The 11,814-nt window shown below is 33.4% G+C and overlaps 2 protein-coding genes across 5 annotated transcripts; one reads left to right on the top strand and one right to left on the bottom strand.

Moving 5' to 3' along the window:
• Window positions 1–2,092: 2,092 nt before the first annotated feature.
• LOC133695825 (uncharacterized) lies at window positions 2,093–5,401 on the top strand. Of its 4 annotated transcripts, none has more exons than XM_062117799.1 (10): window positions 2,095–2,303; window positions 2,397–2,500; window positions 2,576–2,677; window positions 2,758–2,862; window positions 2,943–3,047; window positions 3,173–3,311; window positions 4,040–4,155; window positions 4,245–4,301; window positions 4,704–4,964; window positions 5,071–5,401. In XM_062117799.1, exons 1-9 carry the CDS (start codon window positions 2,153–2,155, stop codon window positions 4,779–4,781), a joined length of 957 nt encoding a protein of 318 aa, XP_061973783.1. In that variant the 5' UTR covers window positions 2,095–2,152; the 3' UTR covers window positions 4,782–4,964; window positions 5,071–5,401. The 4 variants fall into 4 exon arrangements, with proteins under 4 accessions (XP_061973789.1, XP_061973783.1, XP_061973766.1 ...); XM_062117782.1 differs by having other exon boundaries at window positions 2,096–2,303; window positions 2,388–2,500; XM_062117805.1 differs by lacking the exon at window positions 4,245–4,301 and having other exon boundaries at window positions 2,093–2,303; window positions 2,388–2,500.
• Window positions 5,402–8,230: 2,829 nt separating this feature from the next.
• LOC133690286 (inactive LRR receptor-like serine/threonine-protein kinase BIR2) lies at window positions 8,231–10,651 on the bottom strand. The gene has a single exon (XM_062110561.1). The coding sequence runs from the start codon at window positions 10,383–10,385 to the stop codon at window positions 8,598–8,600; it is 1,788 nt and encodes a 595-aa protein (XP_061966545.1). The 5' UTR covers window positions 10,386–10,651; the 3' UTR covers window positions 8,231–8,597.
• Window positions 10,652–11,814: the final 1,163 nt, after the last annotated feature.

The raw sequence follows: 11,814 nt of genomic DNA, 5'->3' as shown, positions 1-11,814 counted from the left end.
TATTCCTTACAAAACCATTTCAACGGTGGTTGTCGGGAAATCTTGATCATGGCTTAGTGGTCAATAATGGTGTTAGTGACGACACCACCATAAAAAAGTCTTATTTCTTAAAAGCAAACCCTTAAATTGACTTGTGTTAGTGTCAATTATTTGTTTATACTTTTATGTTTTTAATTTGGTTAATTAGCCCTTAATTATGTTTTTTAATATGTTTAATTCATTATTATTTTTCTAAATTTGTCTAATTAATCTAATAGCGATTAATCATTCTTAAAATCACATATAGATGTGACATTATTAATTTATATTATGCTAGAATCTATATTACTAAATGAATCATTGTTGAAAATATATTAGAAATATATATCATCATGTAAATTGTGACTTATACATATTAAAAGTTAAACGAACATAAAATAATTTAATAAATTCATAGAGCACAACGGTTAATTGACCAAATTAAAAACACAAGGGTGGATATGAATAATTAACCAAAAAAAAGTAAATTTAGAGTATTTGTCTTTTTAAAGGGATATACCTATTTAAATCCACTTTACTCTTACTTCCTCGTCAACCCATTTAAGTCATTTTAATAATTTTGATCAAGTTTATGATTGAATAAATAGAACTTAATTGAAGAAAAAAAATATTTAGAGACTAAATTGTATTTATAAGAATAATGATGATAAAAAGATTTAATTAAGGATTTATTTGTAAGTAAATTAAAGTAAAATTTTAAAACATTTTTTAGACTAAAATATATATTAAAAAAATTCCATGTAATGAGGACGTGAAACGGAACACCAATTGATGAGATGGATGAAGAAAATATAACATAAAGGATGGTTATTAAGTGATTTATATGAAAACAAAAATAAAGACCTCAAAAACTAAAAAAATCATAAGTATGAGGAAATTCTTAAAATATTTAATTTTATTTATTTATGTCTTCATTTGTAAAAATTTATTGCAATCTTTTATATATATAAAAATAGAAAACCCTAATAATACTGAATATAAAAATTAAACTAAGAAAAATATTTCATTCAAATAAAAAGAAAAAAACTAAAAAAGAATCATAATAAAGAATAAAAAAGAAAAAATAAAATTAATTAAAAAAAATATTTATTTTCTTAAAAAAGGTCATGCATTAGTCTTCTCGAGTTGGAGAGAACTCATCCTTGAATTGAAATTAATCTTACCTTAATCTTATGATGTTTAATCAAAACTCTTCGGTCCTTTTATTTTCTTCATTCAAGTATATAACTTTTAGACATTAACTTCAGTCACTTTAACTTAAAATATAAAAAATAATAATTGATATATGATTTCTTTTTCATTGATTTCTAAAATAATAAATCTTAAATCTTAAACTAATTTTATTAACATGTGTTCTGCTTATATAATTTTAGAACACTTCGAGTTTTGTGATAACATTTATCTTATATTTAAAAAGATCAACATGGTTTAAATCAACAATTTTTTTAGCACTTTCCATCTTCTTCTTTTTTCATTCAATATCTATTTTATTACCGAGGTCATCATCAATAATATCATCATTATCATTAATGTTATTGTTTATGATATCATATATCATCATCAAAATAAATATTATAAATTAATAAAAATTACAAATTAACATATATCTCATCATAATTAAAATCATCAAAATCTCTATATTGCTCCTCCTAATTAAGAAGTTGTTTTCGCTCCTGCTTATGAAATTAATTTTCAAAACTAGCCATGTATCATGACCACTCTTCTCATTATCTCTTACTTCTATCTAGAGTTAATTATTCCCTACAATGTTAAAAATGATTGCATTAATTCCTTCCCTAGCATTTACCATCCTCAATTTAGTCATTTTAAAAAATAAAAAATAAAAACAGGCTTTTTTTTTCTTCCAATCAAAATGTTACATATGTTTTCTATTTATCTTTCTTTATTCTATTTAAAAAAAAAACAATTATAGAATTGATAGAGAAACTTATTTGTAAAGGGATTGAAATATAGAAATTAAATATATAGGTTTTGTAACTAAGAGGAATAATTAGCCGGTTAATTAAACTACAAGGACTACGTTAATATCAACTCCATCCAATTATCTATAATCTATCTTAAAACATCACACACAAACTTTGAAGCTCCAACAATGGCGATTTCATCGTCGCCAATAGCTTCTCCTCTAGGCATCAACATCAATACCAAACTTGCATCCTCTTCTTCTTTTCCAAATCTCGCTCTCTTCAACCTCCCTTCCAAGCCCACCAATCGCATTTCGACCATTGTCCTCTCCTCTTACAGTAAGCTCAAAATTCCTCCTCGTTTTTTGCTTTCTTGTTTTATTTTGGGGGTTATTCTTTAGATTAAACATTGAGTTTGTTTAGAAAACTCAGGAAATGGACTGACGAGTGAAGATAAAAAGGCATTATTCGAAAAATACGGTCTTGATCCCAATCAATTCTCATCACAGCCTTCTTCTTCTTCACCTTCTCTTAAGGTAATAAGGTTTTCTTTTCTTTCTCTCTTGTTATGTTTTGAGATTCTGTAATTTTTTCTTTCATAAACATTTTAGACAAAGAGGAGAAAGGAAATCCAAAATCCAGGTAGAGGAAAACAAGTCCGTGAAGAGGACGGGGAGGATAAGCCACAGAGGACCACTCATAGGTTACTTCAGGTATGATTTTTCATGTAATTACTATTAATATTCTATTATTGTTATTATTTTCTTTGTGTAAAAAAACTTGGGTGTTTCAGGTGCTTGGAGGAAAGGCTAAAAGAAAGAAGTTGCTCTCTCCCAAAGGCATGGATGTGCGGCCAATGATGGAGGTCGTAAAAGGTTCTGCCTTCGATATATTGCAGGTGCTGATACTACTACTTTTCGTGTATGTGTACCTAGGCAAGCATTTTAATTACCTTTCTATTGGTTTTGGTTTCTACAGGCAGCTGGTGGCTGTCCTGCCTCTCTAAGGCCTGGTCGGTGGTTAGACTTGTACAGTGGCACTGGTTCTGTTGGTATTGAAGCTATCAGTCGAGGATGCTCTGAGGTTTTTTACCAACTTATTTGTACAGTATGCTGTTAGAGCTTAGAGTTCTGTTTTTGGAATTTTGCCGAACTTGCATTGATATTACTTTTCAGCGAGATTCCTACCTTCGTTCTTTCTGTTCTCAGGTGCATTTTGTTGAGATGGATCCTTGGGTTGTTTCAAACGTTTTACAACCAAACTTGGAGTGCACAGGATTTCTTGATGTTTCAGTTATACATACTGTTCGCGTTGAAAGCTTTTTAGAGTGCGCAGAGCAATTTGTGGGTGTGTTCCCTTTATCCTATTTTTCCTCTTTCTCTCTTCTCGTTCTCTTTCACAACATGAACAAGATAAAGTTTTGCTCTTCTTGGACAGGTCATCCAACAAAGTTACCTTCTTTCTTTTGATGTCTGGCACAAAACTCTGCACATGGAGTTCACTTTAAATCTTCATTTCTGCTGTCGCATTGTCTACATGCTAAAAGGATATACTATAATCTACATAAATAAATATTATATTGGATAGTATGGATTTGCCTACTAATTCTCTCTATGTGCACCTTAATCACTTCATTTTCATTCTTCCATTGGAAGAGAATGATGATTCACTTGAAGGCTTATTTATGGGCTCGCGTCTACGACTTTGCTTGCAGCCTTCTTCTCCTCTTTCTTTTATTTTCTTCTAGTTTAGTTACTAGGATGGCCAGGCATGGGCCATTGAACTAGGCTCAAGAAGGGTAGTTCTTACGCTTGCTCAGATGAAGGTCCTCCCTTTCTGGAGTGTTAATAAAGCGCTGTAGCCCAACCTAAGGGCTTTGAAGGGGTGGCCATTCTTTCAGGAACGTTGCTCATGAACTTGCAGCTTTGCCAGAAGCAACTAGCTGCTTCCTTTCCTCAGCTAAAGATGATCCATCTGTTATCAGCAATTGAAAAGTGTCAATAAATGTAGCAACAAGAATTTATTATTTGTCCTCTTATATCCCATTTTTACAAATCAAGTTATATTGTGTGCAGGTCAGGACAGCGCATTTGATTTCATTAGTGTCACACCTCCATATACACAAGTTGATTATGGAATACTGATGGATCAAATTTCAAAATCACCCATAGTTGGAGAAGATACATTTATTGTAAGTGTTAGTTTTGTTCAATTATTTAACCTGGTCTCTACTCTGTGTGCAAGGCTTTTTCTTAACATCAAGAAATTTCATGGTGTTAGGTAGTAGAATATCCTCTAAGAACTGACATGTTGGATTCATGTGGATGCCTTGTGAAGGTATGGATCATAATTCATAACATCATGTATCATATCATGCATTAAACTTCACAAGCAATTTTTTTAATATCAAGTTTAAACTACTTCAGTTGGCACCCTCCTTTATATCCCATAAACGATTATCTGCACCTCAAATCATTGTGAACTCTTTGAGATGCACATTAAGATCAACTTGATCGTTTATCAGCACAGCGAGGACTTGCAGCAAATTCCATATACCAAGTGATTCTGTGCATGCTAAAATGACATATCCAATAGTTAAATCTCCGGTGGCATATAATTGCTCATCCACAAAGTATTTACTGTTGGTCAACCTGGTGACAAATTATTTTGTTCTTTATTATAGTATCTGCATGACAGTGAGCCTATCTTACAGTTCTAATTATCTCAATGAAACTGCAGATAAATGATAGACGATTTGGTCGGACCCATTTGGCAATTTATGGACCTGAGTGGGCCCAGAAGAAGAGAAAGAAATAACAGTTTGAAGAGCAGTAGCAGAACTTATACTAGAAGTCTACTAGTGGAAAGTGCAGAGCGAAATGCGGGCTTGAAATGCTTTTGCGTGGATCACCCCCTATCTTTAACCGCTAAAATACATGCTGTAGCGTTCATCCTTGTTAACTTCAGGCAATTTGAAACCAGTTCTAGTGGATCTTTATGGTAAATTTCTATTATCATGAACCTATACATTTGTTATGGCAAAGCTTTGATTTCTTTCAATTGTCTCGTGGCCCTTTCTAAAATTAAAAGTTGAATTATTTCACAGGCTTATTTCTTCTTGGTATCTCCTCAGCTGCTTAATTGAGCTCGAGAGAATTGAGAGAAAGGCTTCTTCTGTCATGCTGATTTTTCAAGATCATGAGGACTTCGTAAATCAATTCTGTATTTGATAAATGGATCTTTTGAGCTTTTACTCTATCATCATTTTAGTTGTTGTGGTCAAATACGAATACTAGAACTCATTGTCCACATAATGTTTTCTTTCCTTGCTAATTTGAGCTTTCAAGGCACTAAATCTAGCTTGCTGTTTCGGATGTATCGCTAGATTTATGCTCTGGACCTATATTTTATCACAAATTCAGTGTTTTAGTGTGGAAGTCCAAGAAATTGTGCCTTTTAGGGCAGCCGCGCTTGATTCGTTTTTATGCATGGAGTCTATTTCATACATGCTGTTTAGGATTTAATCGATGTTTGAGAATGTAATAGTAGTTGTGGTTTAAATTGTATTTTGTTTAGAATTGTAATAACAGTTGAAAACTTGAAAAAAATCATTTTTAATATTAGCATATTAAAACCAAAACAATCTGAAAACCTGAAAAAATATATATATTAATTGATGGGTGTTGCATTAAACAAATGAAAATCTTATTTTGTTTGTTCACCATTTTTTTAAAAAAAGAAATTGATGGTTTTCATTTTATAGCTATCACAGACTCCATGTCAGGAGTTAAGATGACAGAAAAAACAAAGAGACAGAGAAATAGCAGCTTCTTCCTTCTCTGCTAGAGGAAATCATGTCCTCGAAGTCATCACATGCCGAGACTTCACCATATAAAACCACCAGCATAAATCCAGCAAAATCATGGATGTAAGTTTTAGAACATAGAACATGGCATAAACATCTTCCAATGATCAGATTGCCTTCTGCCCATCTAGCGTCTCCCTACCCGCCACTAATCACCCGCTGTGGGTTTAAAAGGTCTAGACAAGAAATTCTGGTTGCAGAGAATCTAAAAGTTGATGGCTGCTCTGCTATGGATACCTTTTTTATTATTTTTTTTCAATTGCTCCTGCTATTTAAACCAGCAGTTTCATAAAACCCGTACACATCTACAACCATGCAGGCAACACTTTCCAAATGAGGTAGTGTATTAACTGATGCAGACGCTCGAAAACCAGAGGTGGCGTGGAAGACTAGTTCCCAAATAGAAATGGTTAAAAGTGAAAATAAAGAGCCTTAGAAAGAGAGAGTCAAAGGGGTGTCGGCCATGGGCAAGGAGACGATCAATATATATAAGAGTGGCGAATCTCATCTAGGTGGTGGTCTAGTAATAAGAGTTTGGGGTTAAAAAATTTGCTTGTTTTGTGTTTTCAGGTTCGAGCTTTGTGGTTACTCATATGATGACCACTGGAGGTTTACATGATCATTAACTTCAGGACCCGTAAGATTAGTCAAAGTACACGAAAACTGGTCTAGACACCCACGTTAAACTAAAAAAAAAAATTAAAAAAAAAAGGTGGCGAATCCCATGCTTAATGTGCTATATTCCTTGACAAGGGAATCTATCCAAAAAGCTACAGGATGGCCCCAAGATCTAATTCGTCTTCAAATTCAATTCAAAAGACCTGATAATTACATCATTTACATGTTGGCCTTTCATATTCTCACTACTTGGTTAGAAGATTAGCTGACTTCAGAGAACAATGGCAGAGGGAGCTCAAAACCACAAAATGAAGGAAAGCGAGGAAAGGAGAAATGAATGCAAAAAACCAAACCTCCCTAGACTCGGGTTTCCCTGCCGTGTGCTTCTAGGATTTCTTTATTAGAAACTGATACAAAAGTCGCTATCAAAGTAATTGGAAGGAGATTTTTTTTATTTGTTTATAATTTATATGGTATTTTTTTAATTTTTATGAGATACATTACTAATCATATAAGTAGCATTTATAAAATGATGGTGATTTTTGAATAATAATTATCACTTAAAAAATTCACTCGGAACCATTTTTTTAATATGAATATCATGTAAAATGAGTTGAAACTTTTAAACTTGGTTCATTATAATTTTTAAATTAATTATTTTGAAGTCAAGAGGTTTATTGGCTATAAATTTTTTTCATGTCGATATTTTCAACCTTGTATTTCCGATTCAAAGCTTTTCATGATGTCTTTATACTATTAATATAGTTATATACTTCATAAATTATATTATTTAATCTATTCAAGATGTAGCTTTTGTATATAAAATTAATTTACATCCATGCATTAGTTTTAGTACATCTTTAGTTAAAAACTTCTAAAAGTTCATGATGATTAGAAAAAAATATTTTTTATTGTCACCTTTTAAAAATCAAATAAATTAAAAAAAAAATTATTTATCATCCTATACTATAAAAAATAATGATGGAATCCACCATATTGTAAAACTGTTTATCGAAGCAACATACTCCTGAGCAGAACTTCTAATTTTCTATGATAATAACCAAAAACAGTTTTGATTATTTTAAGTAATAAAGGTTTCGGTAACAAAATACATAAATAAACTAAATAACTAAGAAAAAAATATGGAGACTTAATTTATTTATTTATTTGGAAATGTTTTAGTAAAATCCAATTATATATTTGCAGGATAATATAAAAATATTTAACAAAAGATAAGTAAACGTATATAAGGAAACTAGAAAACTTGCTCAAATTTTCTCTCTACAACAATAAAAACCCAAGGCTAGAGGAAGAAGAGCATGAGGGCAAAAGAAGGCACAGAGAGCATAAATTTTCTATTCGTTTCTCTCTTTTATTTTCTTTTACAACTAAGATGAAATCCCTCCACTACTATTTACATAGGAGGCTAGGGATGTATAACTAGTTTAAAATGAATTAGAATTAATTTTTAATAATTCATTAAATTTAAATAATGAATTAGTTCGAGATTAATTAGAGTTATTTTTTAATGATTCATTTGAATTTAAAATATTAATTAATCTGAAGATTTATAAAAAGAAAAATCAATCAATTTCACATTAACCCTTAATAATGTTACACCTTTGTTTTCCAGCACTGCAGCAGCGGATAGCATATTCCTTGTGGGATAAGAAAATAATATTTATGAGGATAGTAATAATTATTTTTTAAAATATTTTTTTTATTTAAAAATATATTAAAATAATTATTATCATATCAGAATAATATAAAAAACCAAAAAAAATTACAATACAATCCTTATTCACTGTCATTCACATCAAATCAAATTCTAAGGCTACAAACAGAGACCATATTAAAAATTACATGCTGTGTTGAGGTGGTTTCTCTTGGAAACAAAAGGCAGACAAAATATAGTTCTTTGAGATTCAAGAACCTGGAGTTGAAGGATGATTTCCTGGGTTTTTTTTTTGTTTTTTTTCATATCAACTACAGAAAACAAATGGGAAAGGAAGCTCAAATGAATGATATATCATACCATTTACACCGAGAGCCTTTGGAATACTAACCAGACAACGTATAAATTATGTATGGCAACAGTTCTTTGCCGCTTTATCTGGCTTCTGTCATCTTAATTTTCACCAAAGCTACACTTAATCATGACCTTGTTTGCCAAAAATCAATGGAAATTCGTCATCTTGCTCTGACAAAGTCAAACCATGCTCATTGGCAATGATCTTCAAGGACTGGTAAGCCTCGTACATAGACCATCTGTCCTTGGGCCGAGCAACGACACATTTACAAGCAACTTTTAGGAACTGGGAAATCTCCTCATCATGTCCCTTACCACAGATAGCTTTCTCAACTGCATCTTTGCTTCTACCTGAACTTGAGAGGTGATTTACCCAATCCACCAAGTTCCCTTTGAATCCTTCTTCAGCAGTGCTGATGTCGAGAGGTTTTTGCCCTGTCACCAGCTCCAAAAGCACTACTCCAAATCCATACACGTCTCCTTTGAGTGAAGCAACCATAGTGCTCGAGTACTCTGGGGCCACATAACCGATTTCTCCTAAATCCCCATTAACGTAACTGCTCTCGTTAGATTCTGAGGAAGTCATCATCCTCGCTAATCCAAAGTCCATAATCCGAGCATCAAAGTCTTCGTCGACAAGAATCGCATTGGAGCAGATGTTCTGATGCAGGAATGGAGGCTGGTAGCCATGGTGAAGCCAAGCTAGACCCCTAGCAGCACCGAAACCAATCCTGAATCTTGTTGGCCAATCCAGTGCATTACCAGTCCCGTGGAGCAAAGAATACAAAGTCCCATTAGACATGTGCTTATATACCAAAAGCTTCTCCTCCCCCGCAACACAAAACCCCAAAAGGGGTGCCAAATTTGGATGCCTAACCTGGCCTAATCGATTCATCTCAAACTGAAACTGCTTCTCACCGAGCTTACAAGTACTAAGACGCTTGATTGCAAGAGCCGACCCATCAGGAAGAACAGCCTTATAAGTAGTGCCTGATCTAGTCGAAATAATGATACTCTCTGGACTAAAATTGTTTGTAGCAGCCATTAAATCACCCAATTTAACCTTAACAAGAGGCTTTTGAAACAAAGAAACTTGAACAAGCTTGTGAGACCTCAATCTCTGAGCCCAATTAGTATCATCACCTCTTCCAACGTCATACCCTCCCTTTCTTCTCCCAGAATGCTTTGACTGGTACCACCACCACACCCCGAATCCCAACAACAAAGAAGAAGCGGCACCAAAAACCCCAGCAGCAATTATAATAGCAAGATTCTTCTTGCTTAGCCCACCGCACTTAGATAAAGGCCCCCCACAGAGTCCCTTATTCCCATCAAAATCCGCGGAATCATAATTATTAAAGGAGGAAGGAACAGGACCGGTAAGATCATTATTTGCCACAGAAAACCTCTTGAGCCTACCCAAAGCAGAAAATCCAGGAGGAATAGACCCAGAGAGACGATTGTTTGATAGGATCAAGTTATTCAAATAAATACAGTTTGCAAGATCAGGTGGTATAGGACCAGAAAAATCATTATTTGAGAGATCAAGAGTGACTAAGTAAGGCAACCAGGTACATATTTGAGCAGGAATCGTACCGGAGAGAGAATTAGATGAAAGATCCAAGTTTTGCAGGCTTTTACAGTACTGTAAGGATTCAGGAACTTGTCCTGACAGCTTCATGTCACGTAATTCGAGGTTGATTATCCTATTCTCTCGATCATTCCAACATGACACCCCAACAAAACTGCAGATGAATCCAACTGATGAGTTTGCAAAGTTCCATGTTGCCAGCCTCCCTTCTGGGTCACCAAGTGATTTCTGCACACCTTGCAGGCACGTCGCATCATCTTCAGCGAAAACAGTGGCACCTAATGCTGCAAATATAACAATAAAAGTACAAAACTTCATCCTGCGAAGAAGGAGATGTCTTTCTTCCGAGTTATTGAGGGAACATATTGGATGAATGATATGCAGAAAAAGATTCAAGCTTTGCGCGTGTACAAGTTTAGAATGGTCTAAAGGAAAGGGAGGTATTGACTTTGATATGATGTAATTTTTTTTAATTTTTAATTTTTTATGTTTTGTGTGTGTGAAAGAAATTAATCCTACTTCCTTCTCCTCCCACCAGATATCTAGTTTTTAGTTTTTTATTTTTTATTTGTCGTTGATTATGTTAGATGATGCGTGCTTGTTTTTTTTTATTGGTGAGTGTTTTTCAAAAGTTTTTCAATGGAGCGTGAGATAGATGATTACAGCTTCTTTGACTAAACAGCAGAGGACCTGTTTAGTCGTTAGTGGTTTAATTAAGGAATTTTTGTAAGAAAAACAATAATAATTATAGTGCTTTATACTTTTCAGTCAGGTCCACAAAGGATGGTCTGTAGTTGTAGTTGTAGTTGGATACGGCACTAAATTATGCTCCTTTTATTCTGCTAATATGGTTTTTTTTTCTTAGAGGTAAATCTACAGTGTACGAACGAGAGTATTTTCCTTTTTACAACGTCTTTGGTTTTTTTAAAATTATTTTTTTTAATTTTGAATTGTTTCAATATACTAATTTAAAAATATATTATTTTAATACATTTCTAAATAAAAAAACAACAATACAATCACATGGGTGGTAATCACAAAAATCAAAAACCAATTAAATCGAGAAAACTGGAAAAAAAATAACTAAAAAAACCGAACCATAAAAAAAACCAATTAAACCAATTAGAATTTTTAAAAAACCAACCAGTTCGGTTCGATTTTGATTTTATAAACTTGAAACCAGACCCAATTTAGTTATTTTTTAACAAAAAACCAAATCAAAATAAAAATAATTACCCAAGCTCCCACCACCATTAGTCTCTTGTCTTGGGACCAGCTAGAAACCAGCTTCTTATCAAACACACACACGTACACGTAGACAAGCCAGGCATAGTCTGGCGGTCGCGTTCTTCGTAGTTTCCTTCGATAAGACAGTTCCGATGAGTTTTATTGACTCTCCATGTTACATAGTTATTATGCAACGGACGAGGTTATCTTTCACTCGGCGGCCTAAGATCCTCAAACATTTTCTATGAGTTTAAGAAAATCAAACGCTAATATATAGATAATTAGATATACATGTATAGCTGATTGGTCGAGCAGATGGTGTTAGTCTTGCATCCAGATACACGCGATCCAAATCAAATGGCTGAAGCAGCTAGGTTTTCTGGGACAATTGCTTCATTTAGGAAGAACAGTCGTGGGTTCACTGGTCTCCATCGATCATGTAGTTACGTCTACTTGATGCGACTGAAACCGTTTAAGAGAGCAAGAACATCATTTGCAGCAGTAGCAAGTTAATTTGTTG

Source organism: Populus nigra, chromosome 1 (genome assembly GCF_951802175.1).
Source record: "Populus nigra chromosome 1, ddPopNigr1.1, whole genome shotgun sequence".
Taxonomy (NCBI): domain Eukaryota; kingdom Viridiplantae; phylum Streptophyta; class Magnoliopsida; order Malpighiales; family Salicaceae; genus Populus; species Populus nigra.
The sequence above is the reverse complement of the archived record's forward strand: the minus strand, read 5'-3'. Positions and strand labels throughout refer to the sequence as shown.

Excerpts from the sequence above, each read along its gene's own strand:
- LOC133695825 (XM_062117782.1), top strand. The coding sequence starts at position 2,153 with ATGGCGATTTCATCGTCGCCAATAGCTTCTCCTCTAGGCATCAACATC. Across the intron at positions 2,501-2,575 it reads CTTCTTCACCTTCTCTTAAG|ACAAAGAGGAGAAAGGAAAT; the intron begins GTAATAAGGTTT and ends TAAACATTTTAG. Across the intron at positions 2,863-2,942 it reads CTGCCTTCGATATATTGCAG|GCAGCTGGTGGCTGTCCTGC; the intron begins GTGCTGATACTA and ends TGGTTTCTACAG.
- LOC133690286 (XM_062110561.1), bottom strand. The coding sequence starts at position 10,385 with ATGAAGTTTTGTACTTTTATTGTTATATTTGCAGCATTAGGTGCCACT.